General features: G+C 45.7%; 1 protein-coding gene across 3 annotated transcripts in view; it reads right to left on the bottom strand.

The window, feature by feature from the left end:
* The window catches only part of LOC137640269 (serine/threonine-protein kinase TNNI3K-like), a 152800-nt gene that overhangs the window by 46250 nt on the left and 86321 nt on the right, over positions 1–20229 (bottom strand). Inside the window, exons 3-4 of one of the 3 annotated variants that reach the window (XM_068372865.1) lie at positions 19220–19387; positions 5997–6399 (exon numbers count right to left, since the gene is read on the bottom strand). In XM_068372865.1, coding sequence (XP_068228966.1) covers positions 5997–6399; positions 19220–19371 — 555 coding nt within the window. In that variant the 5' untranslated portion in view covers positions 19372–19387. Of the gene's footprint in view, positions 1–5996; positions 6400–19219; positions 19388–20229 lie in introns of those variants that run through there. The other 2 variants (XM_068372866.1, XM_068372867.1) reach the window with 2 other exon arrangements.

Below are 20229 nucleotides of genomic sequence, written 5' to 3'. Positions count from 1 at the left end.
AGGATGTGGTTCAGCAACGTCCTCATCTGACAGTTCCTCATCCGATAACTGATGAGAAAACGGCAAAGGTGTGGGCAACGTTTGACTCGCCGAGTCCGGTCGCACTGGTGCATACGTGACGGAGCCGGACGCAGCGTCATGGAACTGTTGAACAGTCTGGAAACTGTCAACAACCACAGGTGCGCGAGGACGCACAGCGTCCACCCGAGACTGTTTAGACCGTCTGGGTTGTGCAGTCAACACCATACCGGGTTGCGGAGGTTGACGCACCGCGTCAAAACAAGTCACCTCTGATGGTTGATGAACGTCCTGAACGTCACCAACCACATCCGTGCGTTGCCTAACGTCAACGTGCGGCTGGAAATCCACACTGGGTCGCATCGGTGGAGGTACAACCCCAACTGGTTGACGCGAGAAAGCTACCTCAACGTCAACAGGACGCACAACAGACCACTTGGATGGTTGCTGGCCAGTAGGTACAGCGGCAACCTTCTCCGCATTGTAGTCCCCCATCAAGGACGCAAGCTTGGACTGCATGTCTTGCAGTAACACCCATTTAGGGTCTACGGAAGCAGGTGCGGTAACAGACGGGGTGAGCGACTGAGACGGCACAACTTTGCCTCTCTTAGGCGGCGAGCAGTCATCAGATGACGGCAACGGGTCCGAACTGTCCCAGTGGCTACATCCGGGACGTTGGACTTGTCCTGAAGGGACCGACTGACGCTTTAAAGGTCTGGAGACCTTGGTCCAAGGTTTCTTACGAGAAACACCTTCGGACGACGAGGTAAAAATGGGCTCTCTCGTCTTACGTTGGTAGGGGCGATCTTGGAGAGATACGCCTGATACCATAGAGGGAACGTCTGTTCGCTGATCAAGGCCTCTCGAACCCATGAGTCGCACGACATTGCTTCTCCCCTGGGCTTGGGAGCTTGCAAGAGGTCCCGGACTAGGAGGACAACAGGCACGAACAGACGAACCCTCGAGCGCAACACTGTTCACAACACTTTGCGTAACACTAGGCACTTTGACACTATCCTTCGTGGCACTTTGGCACTTGAGTTCCTTAACGTCCGCCATGAGTTGATTTCGGTCACTTGCTAAAGACTCAACTCTCTCCCCCAAGGCATGAATAGCACGCATCATGTCTGCCATCGACGGTTCCTGAGTGCTAGGAGTGGGGTTAGGAACAACCACTACAGGGGAAGGATTAGGTTCAGGGGCATGTGGAGAGGAAAAATCTACCGACCCAGAAGAACTTCTCCTTACCCTATCTCTCTCTAGTCTGCGTGTATATTTCTCAAATTCGAGAAAATCGAATTCCGAAAGGCCCACGCATTCCTCACACCGATCTTCCAATTGACAGGTTTTACCCCGACAATTGGAACAAACAGTGTGAGGGTCGAGAGAAGCCTTTGGAAGACGCCTATGACAATCCCTAGCATTACATTTTCTGAACTTGGGAACTTGTGAAGGGTCAGCCATTTTGAATTAGTCAAGGGAAAATTCCAAAAAACGATCTAAGTCATCAACAATTAATCCGATCCAAAAAAGAGTTCAAGGATTTATTTAAAGAAAAACACCTGCACTGCGAAAGCTCAAACCAAATTAAAGTACTTCACCAAATATGATGGGAAAAACTCCAGGTTCAACAGCGAGTAAAGTACGTCTTGTCGACACGTCGACAGAGAAGAAATTGAGTCTTTGTTTACATCGAGAGTGGTATCTGGCCGACAGTTGGCGCTGGTGGGCACACCCGCAACCTGTATAGCGATCGCTGGCGAGTTTTTACTGTATGTGTCTGTCGAGCAACAGAGTTGCAGCTATTATATATTCACCGGCTAAGTTAAATATTTAAAATTTTTATATATGTACGTAATGAGAAAAAAATTAGAATTGTAATTACTAGACGTGAATTAAGTCATAACGTTGATGGCAGTAGAAAATATCGGACATAATTTATGTCCAATGGTGCTCAAAGGGTTAAAGTTCAAAACTGTAAGGCTAACAAAATAAAATTCTAAGGCATCACAAATATCTCTAATAAAATTTAAAAAACGTATGTACACCCATTACTTTCACATAAGCTTTCATGCATCTGCTGAAAACCTCAGACACTCCTAACTTGGCAGAAATAAAGGTCGTCTCCAGCTTCCCATAGGCTAACATGTGTTTGCACAATTTTACAGGTATTTCAGACGTAGATAACTTCCTTTTCCTGATGTTTGACAAGCTGTAAGAGGGCTGCTGGGATTGGCTTGAAGGCAACAGAAGTAAAGTACCAGGTTTGTGTAGAAAAATAAATAGTTTAAAAATTTCAATATAGTTTCTTAACAAATCCACCATTTTACATGGCCTAGATACTGAGGAAAGTATGTGACCTGCTGAATATTCTACCACCTGATAGAACCAGATGAAACCTCTTGAGAGAGTAAGGATCCAGATAAAGAAAGGAGAGAACAGTACACCATGAATAAGAATCCGAGTACTTATGAGCCATATCCAAGAGAAATATTTAGCTCAAAGTTGATTAGCACTTGCCTGCTGATATAATGGAGTAAATATCCACAGTCTAATTCTCATAGGCCTAACAGATGACTTTCTATAACCAGAAATAAGGGTTATATTATGACCATTTTCTCATTTTGTCCTCTGAAAATAATATTCTTGAAATCTTTGGTTCCCTGAGGATACTAACGAGCAGACGTCATGGGACGTTATCAAAGTTATCCCCAATCTTTAGTACACATTACAAGAGAGGGAATAATTCATAAAGGCACAAGAATCCTATGCAATAGCTATAAAATCTAGGTCAAAGGTAACATATAGCTTCCTACTTCTAAAGGTAGGCAACTTATTGTCAGATAGCATTTGAAGTTCATAAAATTTCTTTAAAGGAGGAAAACCTCATCAACAATACAGTCTTTAGGGTCGAATTGGAAAGATCCATCTATCTATCTACCAAAGCACTTTTCCCCATTTTGGGGGGTAGCCGACATAAAAAGAAAAAAGAACAAAAGGGGGACTTTCTTCTCATCGCTCCTCCCAGCCTGACAAGGGATTCAGCAGAGTTCAGTTGGTACTGCTAGGGTGCTACATCACACCCTCCCCCTTTATCCACCATAAATAAAGCTTCATATGCTAAATCCCCTACTGCTGTTACCTCAGCGGTTACCAAGGCGACCGTAAGAAGCAGCAGAGCCTATTGGAACTGCATCACAATCGCTTGCCGTTCATTCCTGTTTTTAGCAAGCTCTTTTGTCTCCCTTTCATCTATCGAGCTTTCTTCACTCCATCCAACCACCCAAACCTTGGCCTTCCTCTTATACTTCTCCCATCAACTCTTGCATACATCACCTTCAGCAGACAGCCATTTTCCATTCTCTCAACATGGCCAAACCACCTCAACACATTCATATCAACTCTAGCTGCTAATTCACTTTTTACACCCGTTCTCTCCCTCACCACTTCGTTCCTAACCCTATCTAATATAAATACACCAACCATACTCCTTGGAAACTTCATCTCGAACACATTCAATTTCTGTCTATCTGTCACTTTCATTCCCCACAACTCCGATCCATACATCACAGTTGGTACAATCTCTTTTTCATACAGAACTCTATATTCATTCCTAACCCTCTATTCTTTACATTCCCTTCACTGCCCCTGACACTTTACATCCTCATTCACTCTCTGGCTTATATCTGCTTCCACTCCACCATTTACAGCAACAATAGACCAGGTACTTTAACTGATCTACTTCAAGTAACTTCAACATTCAACATGACATTCAACCTAGCACCACCCTCCCTTCTCATGTATCTCATAATCTCACTATTATCCACTAACTCTCAACTCCCTTCTCTCACACACCCTCCCAAACTCTAACTCTATCACTAATCGACCCAGCTTTTCCTCAGAGTCTGCAACCAATACAGTATCATCCACAAACAACAACCGATTCACCTCCCACTCATGATCACTCTCGTCTATGAGTTTCAATCCTCGACCAAGCACTCGGTATTCTACTCTCTTACAACTCCAGCAACAAAAATTGAACAGCCATGGCAACAGCACACATCCCTGTCTATGCCCAACTTTCACTGGAAACCACTCGCTCACTTCATTTCCTTAAAACAAGTTTTACTGCCTATATACAACTCTTCACTGCTTGCATCAATCTTCCTCCAATTCCATATAACCTCATCGCTTCTCTATCAATTCTATCATGAGCTTTCTCCAAATCCATAAAGCAACATACATCTCGTAACCTTTTGCCAAATATTTCTCGCATATCTTCCCAACTGTAAAAAATCAGATTCATACATCCCCTACCTCTTCTAAAATCCCCCTGCACTTCTAAAATTGCATAGGAAAGATAGACCATGATAATGGTTAATATTGACAACTAGATATATAATGTACATAAACTTTAACAGAAATTCCATACAAGTAGCTGAAGTCTTGCCAGAACTTCCTTCTATTTTTTTTTTAAATTACTAAAGGTTAAAAGCTAAAATGACAAGTCTCAGAGTAAAAATATATCAATTAGGACTGCCTAATAAACTTTTAAGCTCAATACTCTGAGGTACTTTTGTGTGCAAGATGAAAAAATCTGCTAAAATAGTTAAGAGGCTTTGCAGGAATTAACAACTCTCAGAAGACCCATCACAACCTACTACTTATAGAGAGTGTTGTTGAGTCCCTACGTAGTTTGGTAAGACTTCAAGCAAATAATCTCCCAACAGAAAGCTACAGCAACTCTTAAGTTTTCTTTCAAGACCCTAATATGGGATTGGCAATGGGTCTTTTTGCAAAATGGAAGATTTTTCCGATACTGTATTCTATTGAGAGCAAAAGATCAATTAACCACTTGTGCTTTATGGTTTGTCAATTTTATCTGCTGCTTCTACAGATAAGCCTTCACTAGGAGTATATTTAAAGGGTTTAGAGGTTGCTGTGGCCTGATTGGTAACGTCTCTACCTGGTGTTTGCCAGTCGGGGGGTTCAAGTCCCGCTCAGACTCATTAGTGCCATTAGTGTCTGCAACCTTACCATCCTTGTGAGCTAAGGTTGGGGGGGGCTTGGGGGAGCCTATAGGTCTATCTGATGAGTCATCAGCAGCCAATGCCTGGCCCCCCCTGGTCCTAGCTTGGTGGAGAGGAGGCTTAGGCGCTGATCATATAATATGTGGTCAGTCTCTAGGGCACTGTCCTGATTGCTAGGGTAATGTCACTGTCCCTTGCCTCTGCCATTCACGGGCGACCTTTAAACCTTTAAACTGTTTCTCAATCTCCCTTGAATGACAAGTGCACATGCTTTTTCATAAAAAAAATTGGAAAAATTACATTCCAATCCTTCCCTAAAACCATTTTTTCCATAAATCTCCTTTCTTTGTCTTTCGCGATCACATGAGCAACTAAAGGTTGCTTCATGTCAAGATTTTTCTCCTGCTGATATCCTTCCCATCGGAGTTGCTAATCAGGCTGCATGAAAGTACTAAGTTTTTGCTAATCCAAAGGCAATTTTCAAAAACCAAAGTAATTTATTCAATACAAACCCACCACAGTAATTTTCACTCAACCCTCTATTGCCCGGCTTCTTTATTCTGTCGCACTTGCTTGGACAACACAGTGCGACAGCCGGGCGTTGGAAGCTTTAGGGAACCTTAAGCATCAACCAGCAGATATTTTTTTTCTACAAGCTGTAGTGTGTCTGGGTTCGCACAGTTGCACAAATTAGCCACATAATAGAAATAGCTTTGCATTGAGAAAAAAATAATTTTACAACTGAAGAATTATAAAAAACAAATATGACACTTAAATATGGTAAAATAATGTGTTTTCATGGCTCCAAATCTACATTTATGAGATATGAATCTGAATTAATGTCCTATACTATCCTATATTACAAAGCACAAACTCACTCTGGCTGTTAGTTGGTATTAATAAATTAGTCTCCAATCCCTCAAACTTTATCCACCACAGCTGTGTAACCTTATAGGAAGCAAGGTGAAGCGGTGAAAATCCTTGTTTACTTATAATGGACGGATCAGCTCCTTTCCGTAACAAAAGACGAACTTGATCCTTAATATCCCTACTTTTACAAGTTTTCAAGTCGTTCTTACATTTCTCTTGATCTTCCTTAATATCCTGTTTGGTAGTTTTCCTACCATTTTGCTTTTCATTAGGGGATTTGACGAGCTGAAGGAAGCATGGAGCTTCCTCAACATCTTTACCTCCTTCTGCATCCTTCTCTTCCTGCACTTCTCTCTGCTCCTCTTGTTTCTGCTTGATACTGGATAGGCAGCAGAGATGGAGTAAAGTCATTCCATTGTTTAATCGTTCACCAACTGTCTCCGAGGTTAATAAATTTGCCAGCTGTTCTGCTGTGCCTGAGCTGAAAAAATAAAATCTGATGTGTAGTTAAATTCAATATGACTAAATTCAGAATAATTTGTATTTTTCCTAACGACACAAACCTGGAGCTCTGCATGTAGGAATATTATTTCAGCGATGGCTGAAACTAGCCGTTAAAACTTTTGCGAGGTGTAACTACCCTCCGCTGGTTAGCAGATGGGGTAGCAGGGGTAGACCAGGACCCTGCTCACACCAACACTAGTAAACAACCGTCACTTTGCAATTGCGGCAGTATGTGTGAAGAGCTCCATGTTTGAATAGTTAGGAAAAATACAAATTGTTCCAAATGGTTCATTTGTTCTGGCAATAAATAAAAACCCTACGCTCTTTAAATAGGAGACACGCCTAAGGAGGGTGCAAGTCCTAAATCCAACTGGCTGGTGACTGTCCCGGGATGCTTACTCTATGCTACACACAAGCTGTTTAAAGGGCATCCTGCACACTTTATGTTCCTTTTAGGATGACGGCCTGGGCAATTGGTGTTAGGTGTAGAATCTATCAATGTGACTTGACAAAATATGTGTAATTTTTGGAGATGAGCTCTTCACTTAACCTAGACATTGACTGACTCCACCTCACTTGGAGAATGGGGACAAATATATTAACATATATAGTATTAGGTTGCACGAAAGGCATGGTATCCACCTGCATTTAGCAGAAGTCAGCTTGCAGAGTTCCTCAGATAATGAGCCCCTAGAGGGAGGAGGATGACGTAAGAAGTGGCCAGTCACTTACACACTCAACCTAGACTTACTCGCAGGTAACATCTACTGCTATTTGTCCTACAAGGGAACCGAGATGTTACTGACCAAGTTTTGTGTAGCCACCACACGACCAGAGGTAAACATGTCTAGGTTCCTGTAGGTTATGTTTTGCAGGTAGTGGGCGGTGAACGTTGTATGCCTTTTTAACATGCCTACATCACAGATTAATTCTTTTTGAATGCCAGGGATGTGGTGATATCCCTGATGTCATGAGCATAGAGGTGCTGATCCGAGTGAGAGGAGTCCAACTGAGTGGCTCTCTCAATGACCTGTCTAATCCAGGAAGATATCGAGTTCTTAGTAACCTTCCTTTTGGTTCTCCTCATGCTCACGAACACTCTGTTGAGCTGTGGACGGGCTCTCACAGTTCTTATCAAGTATTTCCTCAGTGCCCTTACAGGGCAGAGCAGCAGTTGATCTGGATCTTTTGTTAATGATCGATTTAATTTATCTAAAGTTTTCTGGCATCCTGACATCTATGGTCATTGACGCCAATATCATTTATTTTAAATAAGATATAAAAGAATATTCAATTAAAACCATAAAAGTTAAGATGTCATTATAGAAGCTAGTTTTCAGAAAACCTGCTTCTGAAATAAATCTAAAAATGCCTCTCGCACAGTACGACATATGTCCCAGGATCTTGGCAAGGACGAACCTGCCATCCTCACCTCGAGCCTCAAACAGACATCTATTTCTTAAGTTATCATAATTGGGGCATTCAGTCAAAAAATGCCTCACTGTTAAAGGTTCCAAACGGTCGTCGCAATACAGTTGGTGTTGGCCCTTCAGAAGAAACTTTTTTGTCAACCGAGTGTGACCGATGCGGAGACGACAAAGAGATTTCTCCCACTTTCGGGGCATCATGTTTTACCTCCAGGAACATATGACATTTGTTACCTTTCTTATCTTATTGCCATCTAGACTATCCCAGTGCTGTTGCCAATTATTACAAAACCATTTCTTGATGTTAGGTAGGAAATCATTACAGGGAATGGGATACCTTCTTGGCAGCAACTCGGATGCAGCATTCTTCGCCAGTAAATCTGCTTTCTCATTCCCAGACACACCTACATGTGCCGAAACCCAACAAAATCAAACTATTGTACCTCTCCGACCAATAATAAAAAGCCCTTCTAAAATCTTTAAAACTAGAGGGTTACTAGAATTAAAAACTTCTAAAGCTTGAAGGACACTCCTAGCATCACTGAAAATGGTAGAATTACCCTCCTTCTGCAACGCTAATTTCTCATTAGCGGTCAGTATGCCATACAGTTCAGCAGTAAATATGGAAGCTGTTAGAGGAAGTGCACCTCTACCATTAAAACCATTACTATGTACTCCAAATCCAACGCCAGCATCAGATTTGGAGCCATCAGTATATAGAAAAGTTGATCCCCTATGTTCTACAACATGTTCCATAAAAAGAGACCTGGATTCCAAGTCAGTCATATTCTTCTTAACTCTAACAAAATATTTACAAAAAGATATCTCTGGTAATTTCCATGGAGGCGTTGATGATACCTTAAATGGAAGCACCTAACTTCTAATGATAAGAAGACTGTTTAATAATTGTTTCACCCGAAAGCCGTAAGATTGAGGAGATTTTGGGTGCAATTCAAAGAATGTTGAGTGCCTTACAAGGCTTGCAGTCTGAAAGGCTGAAGAGTTAGGGAGTCTTTGCAACCTAAACCAATACCGAACAATAGAAGACTTTCGGTAAAGGTCTAGAGGTAATTCTCCAGCATCAACAAGGAGACTTGTAATGAGCGAAGTTCTAAACGCTCCTGTGGACAATCTAATACCAGCATGATGTATTGAATCTAACACCTTTAATTGGCTTGGGGTGGCTGATGAGTAATTTCACATCCATAACTAATTTTTGAAAAAATCAAGGACTTGTATAATTTCAAAATAGTATTGCGGTCGGCCACCCATGATGTATGGAACAATACTTTTAAAAGATTCAGAGCCTCAAGATATTTAAGCTTTAATCGCTTTTAAGTGAGACACCCATGTAAGCCTACCATCAAATATCAAACCTAAAAATTTAGCATCACTTACACATGGTATCCGTTGACCTTTAATGTATATATCCGGGTCTGGATGTACTCCCCGGATACGACAAAAATGGACAATAGTAGTTTTACTTATCGAGAACTCAAATCCATTCATATTGGCCCACTGAATAATTTTGTCAATTGAGGGATGTAGTTTTCTCTCAACCATTACCATTCTAGCTCCAGCAAATGGTATGGAGAGATCATCCACAAAAAGTGTTGAGAGAACATCCCGGGCAATGAATGAGGATATCCCATTAATTGCAAGTGCAAACAGGGTTACACTCGGCACACTACCCTGAGGAACTCCCTCTTCCTAACATTTACTCTCTGACAGTTTCCCCCACTCTCACTTGAAAAACTCTAAGTGAAAGAAATGATTGAATAAACAGTGGTAGCTCTCCTCTTAATCCCAATTCATAAATGGTTTCAAGTATACCATATCATAAGCCTTTTCAAGGTCAAAAAAGACTGTCACATGGTGCTGTTTGGAAGCAAAGGCTTCACAAATAGAGGACTCAAGTCGTATCAACACACCAGTTGCCGAGTGCATTTTTCTGAATCCACACTGAATAGGTGACAAAATATCCTCCTTTTCTAGGTACCATATCAGTCTTGCATTGACCATCTTCTCCATGATTTTACAACAACAAGATGCCAATTAAATAGGTCAACAGTTTGCTGCTAAAAACTTGTCCTTACCAGGTTTTAAAAAGGCTAAAATAATGGCTAGTTCCCAAATACTTTGATAACTATGATCATGCCATATTCCGTTAATAATGCTTAAAACAAATAACTTATGTATCAAAATGGACATGTTTAATCATTGCATGTGAAATTTCATCGGGTCCAGGGGCTGTATAATTAAATAGCAAGTGCGGACGGAATCATATTCTCATTCAGTAAATGGAGAATTATACGACTCTCCCCTTCCCGTTGCAAAATTTAAAATTTTCTTTTCTTCGATGCTCCTATACTAGTGACCAGGAGGTGCTACACACTTGCATGATACATTAGAGTAATTGATCAGCCAGGGCATTGCTAACATCATTTGCTTCGGTCACATACTGACCGTTCACCTTCAACACTGGTGGTGGGTTTGGGGTAAATTTGCCGGCAATCTTTTTTATTTTCCTACATACAGAAGATGGTGGTGTTCCACTGTTGACTGAGGAAACAAAAGATGCCCAAGATTGGCGCCTAGATTCTTTCATGGAACGACGGAACTGTGCCTACACTTTTTGTATGTTATCAAATTTTCCTCATTACAGTGTCTACGCAATCTAGTCAAGAAATTTTCTGGTGGCTCTGTGCAAGACAGTTAAATCTGAAGACCACCACGGGACTGGTCGTCGTTTGAATAATCCTGTGGTTTTAGGAATCGAATTGATTCCTGCTGAATGGAGAGTTCCATTCAGTAGGTCTATGGCATCATCAATACTTTCAAACTGATCTGCACCCCCCTCGATTTCACTTAGCTCACAAAATTTAACCCAGTCCACCTTGTCAAGATTCCATCGTGGCGATCTCTGTAAAGGTAGACCATCGTTGGTGTTTAAAATGATTGGTGCATGATCACTATTATGCCAATCATCTAATGACCTCCAATCGAAATCAAGAAGGCAGTCAGAGCTTGCAATTGAAAGGTCAATGCATGACTAGGTACCTAGTGTGTGGGCTCTCCTGTATTAAGGAGTCCAACATCCTCGTTCTCCACAATTGATGATATAATATTGCCCCTGGTGTTTGCTAAAACATCATCCCACAAAGGATATCTACTATTCAAATCTCCAAGTAAAAGAAAAGGTTGAGGGAGTTTTTGAATCACTTCTAAAAAGTATCATACGATATGTTATCATTTGGAGGCAAGTACAGAGAGCAAATTGTATATTTTCTTCCTATATCAACCTATAAAACCACTGCCTGCAGAGGTGTACGGATAAACAAAAAAAATCAAGAAAATCAACAATACTGACCTCTTAAGGGGAAGCAGCTGGAGACATCTTAAGAAATCAGTAAACAAGGGTTCTCCAGAATACCTAAGGATGGCCATAAACAGCAATTTGAAGATAATCTATAGACTGCCATCATCCTCCAAGAAGCATACATAACAAGCAGGTTCACCCTCAACCTGTTTACATTCACACTTTGAGGGGTTACATGTCAACTCCATACACCCTAATTTGCATCATGCAATGATTTTGGCTATTTCTCTATTAAGGGATTCTGTAGATGGAATTGATGCAGAGAGAGCAACATTATCTGCATATCCAGTGAGCTTGTTTTTTAGGCAGTTCATGGCCATGCACCTGGAGACTTAATAGGGGGAGACACCTGCAATCGAACCCAAGCTATAAAGAGCCAAGACTCTGTGCTGGGACCCCTCCTCCAAAACATATTGTACCCTTGCCTTTGGAAGCTGAGGATTATGTCCTGAGAAAAGCAAAATTATTTTACAGTATCAAAGGAGAACACTTAACCCCTGAAACGAGGGAATGATTTGTGGCCTTCCTGTACATCATCCTTCACCATTTCCACTGCTAGGAAGTCTAGCCTGATAACTCCTCATAGGCAAAATCTATAGTACAGATCCTACTCATGCAGAAAGAACAGTAAACAATGAGGCTTAACAGTCAAGGGTGACATACAACAAACAAACTGTAACCACACAACCCTCATCTGACAATTCCAACATGTGGCAAAGTATGCCAGGGGAGTTCTACCAATGCACGTATACGACGGGAGCAGCAGCACCATGTGTGAAAACTCATTATCCTACAGTGATCATCTGCTGAAGAACACTAAATGTCATCCTCGGTTATGATGGACTGCTTATGTTACATATGATGTAAACTAATCTTAATTCTCTATATCTGTGTTGTTTATTAAGAACTTAACCTTCCTCACGAACAGCATTCATCACAAGCAATTACAATTATGGTTATAACATTATCCAAACTTGCCTATAACACTTCAAGAGTGTAGGTCAGTGAAAAATGGAAAATTCATCTACAAAGGCCAGAAGTCAAAGAAATACTGTACTGCTGTTACCCACAGGCAAGTAAATGGTGCTCCTTCCTCCCTATTGTTACAAAGCTTCAATGGCAATTTCCAGCTAATAGATATAGTAAATACCAACTTAAAGACAATACGTTTGTATTCTTGAATGGACAATAAAGCATACCAATGCAAAATGTTAATATTGGTGAAGGAAAACCTTGGCAATTCAAAGTTCAACAGCAGAGCAGTGAAGTATCTCAAGACAGTACAGTAAATGAAAAAGATTAAGTGAGTGGGTCTCATCATGCAAAATCAAAAATTTTAAACAATTTTTATTTTTCCTAACATACTCACCGAGAACTACTTTCTATAGGAGAGTCACTTGACCTCTCAATCTCGACCAAGATTTTCCCGCGTTATCCCCCTATCTCGCTCCATATAGTTTCTACCCCCGCCGCCAGGATACGCCCTGAGGGCAGGATTAGGGCAGGTCACTGCCTTCCCGGGTCAGCATCCTCATTAAGTTCGACGTTTAGCCCAACTCGGCAATGGAAGAATGGTACTCGGGGACGGACGGGAGGGCCATTACCCGAAAGTAGTTCTCGGTGAGTATGTTAGGAAAAATAAAAATTGTTTAAAATTTTTGATTTGTTCCGACACAATATACTCAGCGAGAACTACTTTCTATAGGAGACTTACACCTTAGGAGGCGGGAGAGCCATTCTGCCACTTGGTCTGGCACATAGTGCCTGGAGGGCTAAGGAATGCGGGGGTACAGAGAGCGGATAGAGGGTAATTGCGGAAACCTTACGCTTATATTTTAAGACTCACCTCTTAACATCTTCACTACTGAATCTTCTCCTGAAGAAGTAGGGACGAGTCTATTCACCGTTGGGGACGTCTTCTAGCCTGCCGCTACACAGCTTGGAGGGCGGCGATGACTGTCCCAATGGAGAATCCATCCAAAGACTTTCTTGAATAGTCTTTGAGATAGTGGGCAGTGAAGGTCGACTGGTGCGACCAAGTGCCGGCCTGTAGGATCTGCCCCACTGCCATGTTTCTCTCAAAGGCCAAGGAAGTGCTCAGGCCTCTGATGTCATGGGGGCGGGGAGTGCCCGGTACTGCCACCTTGTCCTCTTCATAAGTCCTAGTGATGACTTGTCTCAGCCAGAAGGAAATAGTGTTCTTGGAGACTTGCTTCTTATTAACACCTGAAGAGACGAAGAGGTTCTTGGCACCTGGGCGGAGATGAGCCGTCCTTTCCAGGTACTTCCTGAGCGTCCTGACTGGGCATAATTTCAGGTCTTCCGTATTGCCTGTCTTGGGGATGGCCGGAATTGAGAAACCTTCAAACCTCGGGTCCCAGACTGCTGGGTTCTGAGTCTTTGCTACAAAGGAGGGTACGAACTTGAAGGATACCTCCCTCCACCCTTTGGAGTGTGCCACGTCGTAGGACAGACCATGGATCTCACCTACTCTCTTAGCTGAAGCCAAGGCTAGCAAGAAGACTGTCTTGAGGGTGAGGTCTTTGTCCCCGATATCTTTGAGGGGTTCAAAGGGAGGACGACACAGCATTTTCAGAACCTTGGCCAGGTCCCATCTGGGCACTCTCCTGGCTTGAGGAGGACAGGACTGCTCGAAACTTCTAATCAGCATCGCTATGTGTCTCGAGGTCCCCAGGTCGATGCCTTTCAGGAGAAAGACTTGGCCTAAGGCTGCTCGTACTCCTTTAATAGCTGGGATTGACATCCCTATTTTATCCCTAAGGTACACGAGAAAGTCAGCTATGTCAGGGACCGAGGCTTTCAGAGGTCTTATGTGTTTTGCCGCGCACCACTTCGTAAAGGCGGCCCACTTCGCCTGGTAGACCACGGTAGAGGATTTTCTTAGGTATAGGGACATCCTCTTAGCTGTGGCGGAGGAGTACCCCTCTTTCTTCAGGAGCCGCTCGATAGTCTCCAGGCGTGAAGGCGAAGAGAGAGAGGGTTGTCGTGGAACTTGAGGAAGTGAGGTTGACTCAGCAGATCTGACCTGGGGGGCAGAGGCCAAGGCGGATGGCTTGCCAGGTCTTTTAGATCTGCGAACCACTCTCTCTCCGGCCACCAGGGCGCTACCAAAGTCATCCTTAGGTTTTGGGAGGCTCTTACTCTGTTGAGCACCTGCCTTAACAGCGTGAAGGGGGGGAAAGGCATATACGTCCAGGTTGTCCCACTTGTGCTGGAAGGCGTCTTCTAGGGCTGCTCCTTCGTCTGGTACCGGGGAGCAATAGACCGGTAGCTTGGCGTTGAGCTTTGTTGCGAAGAGGTCCATCACCGGGGAGCCCCAGCGTTGAAGGATGAGTCTGGCCACTTCTGGGTGTAGGGACCACTCCGTCCCTACTATCTGACCCATTCTGCTGAGGCCGTCGGCTAGCACGTTTCTTTTCCCGGGGATGAACCTTGCTAGAAGTATCACCTGGTGCTCGTCCGCCCAATGCATTATGTTTTTGGTGAGGTCGCACAGTTCCTTCGACTTCATGCCACCTTGCTTCTTTATGTAGGCTACCACCATGGCGTTGTCGCACATTAGGGCCACGGTGTTTCCCTTCAACCGACTTGCAAAGTGCAGACATGCCTTCTGTACTGCTTTTAGCTCCAGGACGTTGATGTGGAGATGCCTTTCGGTCTCCGACCAGGTACCGCTTGCTGTTTCCTCCCGCAGGTGGGCTCCCCACCCTAGGCTGGAGGCGTCTGTGAACAGGAGAAACTCGGGGGGACAGGACCCGAGGGGCATCCCCTTGAGGGAGTTCGACTGGCATCGCCACCATTCTAAGGCTGCTCTCGTGTCCGGAAGGACCGGAATCAACGCTTTCTGAGAGCCTGTCTGGGACCATAGAGCCTTGAGGTTTCATTGTACGGGTCTGAGCCGTATCTTCCCTTGGGGAACCAGTTTCTCTAATGAGACCAGGTGACCTATCAGCCTCTGCCAGTCTTTCGCCCTCCTGGGAAGCTCCGACAGGAACGGCTGAATGATATTGATGAGGTTCTGTATCCTGTCTTCCGAGGGGAAGGCCTTCCCCTGCACAGTGTCCAACATCATACCCAAGTACCCCATTCTGTTGGATGGAGTTAGGTTCGATTTTTCCTGGTTGATAATGATTCCCAGACTCCTGCAGAATTGGAGGAGGTCCTTCCCTTGCTCTTCCAAGAGGGCCTTTGAGCTGGAAAGGAGCAACCAGTCGTCCAGGTATCTGATGAGACGGATACCTCGTTCGTGAGCCCATACTGAGAACGTCGCGAAGACCCTCGTGAACACTTGAGGGGCCGTCGACAGGCCGAAGCAGAGGGTCCTGAACTGCAGGATCTGGGAGCCCCATTTTACCCGGAGGAACTTCCGACTCGACGGGTGGACCGGAATCTGGAAGTACGCGTCCTTGAGGTCGATCGTCATCATAAAATCCTTCTCCCTCAAGGACATCAGGACGGATTTTGGGGTGTTCATCTTGAAGTTCGTCTTCTTGACGAACTTGTTGAGGGCCGATAGGTCTATCACTGGTCTCCACCCCCCCGTTGCTTTCTCCACCAGGAACAGGCGGCTGTAGAAGCCTGGCTCTGGGAGAAGGACTTCTTCCATGGCTCCCTTCTCTAACATGGAGGAAACTTCTTTTAGCAGGGTGGCCCTTTTCAACGGGTCCCTGGGAGCCAACCATTCTGTCTGGGTGGCTGGAATAAGAGGGGGTGGATCCGCTATGAAGGGGACCCTGTAGCCTTCTTTCAGGACGGACACCGTCCAAGCATCCGCCCCATGCGTTTTCCATGCTTGCCAATGTGGTCTGAGGCATCCCCCAACCCGAGGCTTGGGCGGGAGTAGGGGGCCTCTCCCTCTACCTTCTCCTAGAGGGGCGGCCTGATCTGCCTCTCTTCGAGGCGGAGTAACCTGACCTGAAGGAGCTGGCAGAAGCTGGTGCTCCCCTGCGGGAGGGCTGTGGAGTTGTTGTCCAGGAGGAGGAGGGGGCGTCCCTCCTCGAAGAGCTGGGGGTGGCCTGAGGAGTCACGGCACTATCCGAGACTGATCTCCTGTAAGGAGGCCTCCTGGAGGATGTTTGTCTGGGGGCGTTGGTCTCTCTCCTCTTGGACACCTTCTCCATTAGCACTTCTAGCTCCGTCAACGGAAACAGCGACTCACCTCCTAGGGGTAGGCTACGAACCACTCGGGCCTCTCTGTCCGGGATTTTCCTTGCCAACTTAGAAAGCACTGTGTCCCGTTGGCCGTCAAGGAGAGTGCTTGATAAGCCATAAACTTGAGGGCTTTCCCCCCGGAGGTGAGAAGGTCCGTCAGGAGACCTTGTTGCTCAGGATCGTCGGGGTCTGTGGAGGCTCGTACGTTAACCAACGTGGAGGCCCACCAGTCCAGCCATGAGGAGATGTTTACAAGATCTCTTGACATCTCCTCCATCATGGCGGCTTCAGTGGGTGAGAAGGACACGGGCTGAAGAGGCCCTTTCGTCCGAGCCGCCTTGTCCCAGGATGTCCAAGGCTGGGTCCACCCTACAGGGACCTGGGCGCCGTCCTTCCGGAATATAAACCTTGCCCTGTGGTTTGAGACCTTGGAGGAGTTTGGAGGCACTCTGGGACTTGGGGGCCTCCGCACTGCTGGCCACCAAGTTGTCAATGTATTCTTGTCCCAGTACTAGGTCTGGGGCGAGAGGAAGGGCCAGGGAGGACTTCGGCAGGGCGTCACGGTGAGTGTATCTCAGGAGGCTCGACCTCCAGGCATTCACCTTAGGCGCCGAGGGTTCTGGAATTCCATGGAGCCTCCTGATGAGACCTACCACCCTTCTGTAGGCGGAGTCCTCCGACGGGGAAGCCTCGCCTCCGTCGGCCAAGGCCTCGGCTTGGCGTGGGGGCGCCGTGCTTGGACGGTAGACAGGGCGTTCTCCTCTTGGTTCCAGGGAGGTCGACCCGTAACCGTAGGGCGCTCCGTACGCGGGTGGGTCTCGCCGTAGGGCGGGAGTCACCGGCTCCGGGAGGGCCTTCGACTGCCCCAAGGCTCTGAAAGAGGAGGACACGGTCCCGGTGGGATGACCCGACCACGGGAACCGGTCCTTCCTGCTCGGCGACCGCCCCAGCTGGGCTGGTTCGGTCGGGCTGCCTTCTCGGAAGCGCGTTTCCCCCCGCTGGGCGGGGTGAACCGGAGGCCTCGAGGACTTGTGCCTAAGAGCGAGGTCCTTCCTGCGTGGCAGGTCGAGCGGTTCTAGGCTGTGCGTAGGTAGCGACAACCTAGAGGCTCGTTCACTGGACCGAGAGTCTGGAGAGCGGTGCCTTCTGGACTCTCCTGAAGGGACGTAGACCCATTCGCCGCCGGGAGAGACATCCCTCCTGTACTTACGGGAGTGAGAGCGGGGGCGCTTCCTGCTGTGCCGCGACCTCGACCTGGAGCGGGAACGATCGCTTTCGGCCCGCTCTCTCTTCCGGTGTCGTTTCTCCCTGAGTTCTCCTCCGGAGGATGAATCTGCCTCCGAAGAGTCTGAGGGCGCCACGTTCCTCGCGTAACGGCTGCTCGAGTGATGCGCGGGGGAAGCTCTTCGCTGTCGATCGTCCGAGACAGGATGTTGAAGGAAGTCCTCGGGAACTGCTGTAGAGATCGAGGGCACTGTGTCTACTCTATCCCTGCTAGGAGGCCAGGAGCCCAGGGACACGTCCATCCTTAGCGGTGACCTCCCCGGAGTCTTCGGCAATTTCCACCCGAAGGCATCGCTACTCGGGCGGCGAACTCTAGCGTGGTTGTCCTCTGGAGGGGGAGAACCCGACGCACCGGCCCACGAGGGCGGGGGGGACTCAGAAATCGCAACACTGCCCCACACTGGGTCTTCTGAGGAAGCGTGATCCCCTGCCACGTGGCCCGATTCCCCCGAAGCACTAGCGGCCCTTCCGTTCTCTCCAGAGGGGCCAGCCCTTGGTTCCTCCCTCACACTGGGTTCACCGGGGAGAACACTATGGCTAACTATAACACTGGGGGCTTGATGCCCGCTCCTCTGCGAAGGAGACGGAGAGGCCGAGGCTTCGTCGGACCGATCACTGACCGACGGTAAAGAGGACACGCCACTCACTTTCTTGGGGGAACGCTTAGACGACTTCTTCTTCTTGGTACTATACCGTACCCACTGTATGCCGTCCCAACTTACGCACTCCGGACACGTGTCCGAGGAGGAGCAAACTTTACCCCTGCACGTGGAACAAAGGGAATGAGGGTCCACTTCTGGCTTAGAGAGGAAAGCCCCACACGACTTTCCTGCTCTAGGACCAGGGCAACGACACACATGCTCCATCGTTCGCACACGAAGGGCCAACACTATCGAGTTACAGGAACACTGGATATACGCAAGGGGGACGTACTGAGAACACTTTGCGAAAACGCACTACGCAGAAAAAACACAAGTCCCCACACTGGAAACACGTGGAATCACAACGCGCCAAAGGATCGAGAGTTAAGCGAGAGGGTGAGATGTTTCACATCTCACGACCAAGAACTTAATGGGGATGCTGACCCGGGAAGGCAGTGACCTGCCCTAATCCTGCCCTCAGGGCGTATCCTGGCGGCGGGGGTAGAAACTATATGGAGCAAGATAGGGGGATAACGCGGGAAAATCTTGGTCGAGATTGAGAGGTCAAGTGACTCTCCTATAGAAAGTAGTTCTCGCTGAGTATATTGTGTCGGAACAACCTACAATTAAGAAGGATTAATGACAACACCAGTCCTGCATCCTAAGACACTAATATATACGAGATGAAAGTCTTTATACACATTTGAACAATTTAAAACCTTTTAGTTTATACCTCTCAATTATTTCAATATTGTACTGTAAATTTGACAAACTTTACTGTCAAAAAATAGAAGAGTTGAAGTTCATGAGATATAAGCACTTAAATAATATCTTTTAAATTTGGTAGCACAAATACTAATAAAAATATTGAATTCATTAATTCTAAATACTTACCAACATATTTTTTGTAGCTCTGTAAGATCATCAACATTGTCAAGCTGTAAATCTTCTTGTAGTTTTTCTTCTAGAATAGCATAGTTGTCAAGAATCTTTTTCATCAACTCTTGCGAACAAGTAGACTTTGGACGCGACTTGTAATTACCCATCTCTCGATCAGGAACGCTTAAAAACATTGTCACATTAGATTTTTGAAAGCATCACTACAACTGACAGTAATAACAACAATATCATGGTGGGAGCCTTAATGGGAGTTGTATACGAGTGCCATTTTGGCTCCATTATTCATGTATAATCTCCCTATTTTCTTTATTAGCTGCTGCTCCTCTGCAGATAGACTGTGTAGCAATTGCTTAAAATAAATAAGGAAAACTAATACATTTTTTGTTCTTGTTTTCAAATACTGCACTGTATTTATTGTTTTGCTAAGATGCAACTTAGCAACAGATTATAGTACTATAATTGGTTTTTTTCTACTTCATTTGAACAATTACTGAGCAGTTTACCTGCAGAACAGAAAAAACTAAAATACATACTGTACATACATACATACACCCAGGCACTTCCCCTAATTTTGGGGGGTAGCCGACATCAAACAAATGAAACAAAAAAGGGGACCTCTCCTCTCTATGTTCCTCCCAGCCTGACAAGGGACTCAACCGAGTTCGGCTGATACTGCTAGGGTGGCACAGCCCACCCTCCCACATTATCCACCACAGATGAAGCTTCATAATACTGAATCCCCTACTGCTGCTACCTCCGCGGTCATCTAAGGCACCGGAGGAAACAGCAGGGCCTACCGGAACTGCGTCACAATCGCTTGCCATTCATTCCTATTTCTAGCACGTTCTCTTGCCTCTCTCACATCTATCCTCCTATCACCCAAAGCTTCCTTCAGTCCATCCACACACCCAAACCTTGGCCTTCCTTTTGTACTTCTCCCATCATCTCTTGCATTCATCACCTTCTTTAGCAGACAGCCATTTTCCATTCTCTCAACATGGCCA

Source organism: Palaemon carinicauda, chromosome 4 (assembly GCF_036898095.1).
Source record: "Palaemon carinicauda isolate YSFRI2023 chromosome 4, ASM3689809v2, whole genome shotgun sequence".
Taxonomy (NCBI): Eukaryota; Metazoa; Arthropoda; class Malacostraca; order Decapoda; family Palaemonidae; genus Palaemon; species Palaemon carinicauda.
The sequence above is the reverse complement of the archived record's forward strand: the minus strand, read 5'-3'. Positions and strand labels throughout refer to the sequence as shown.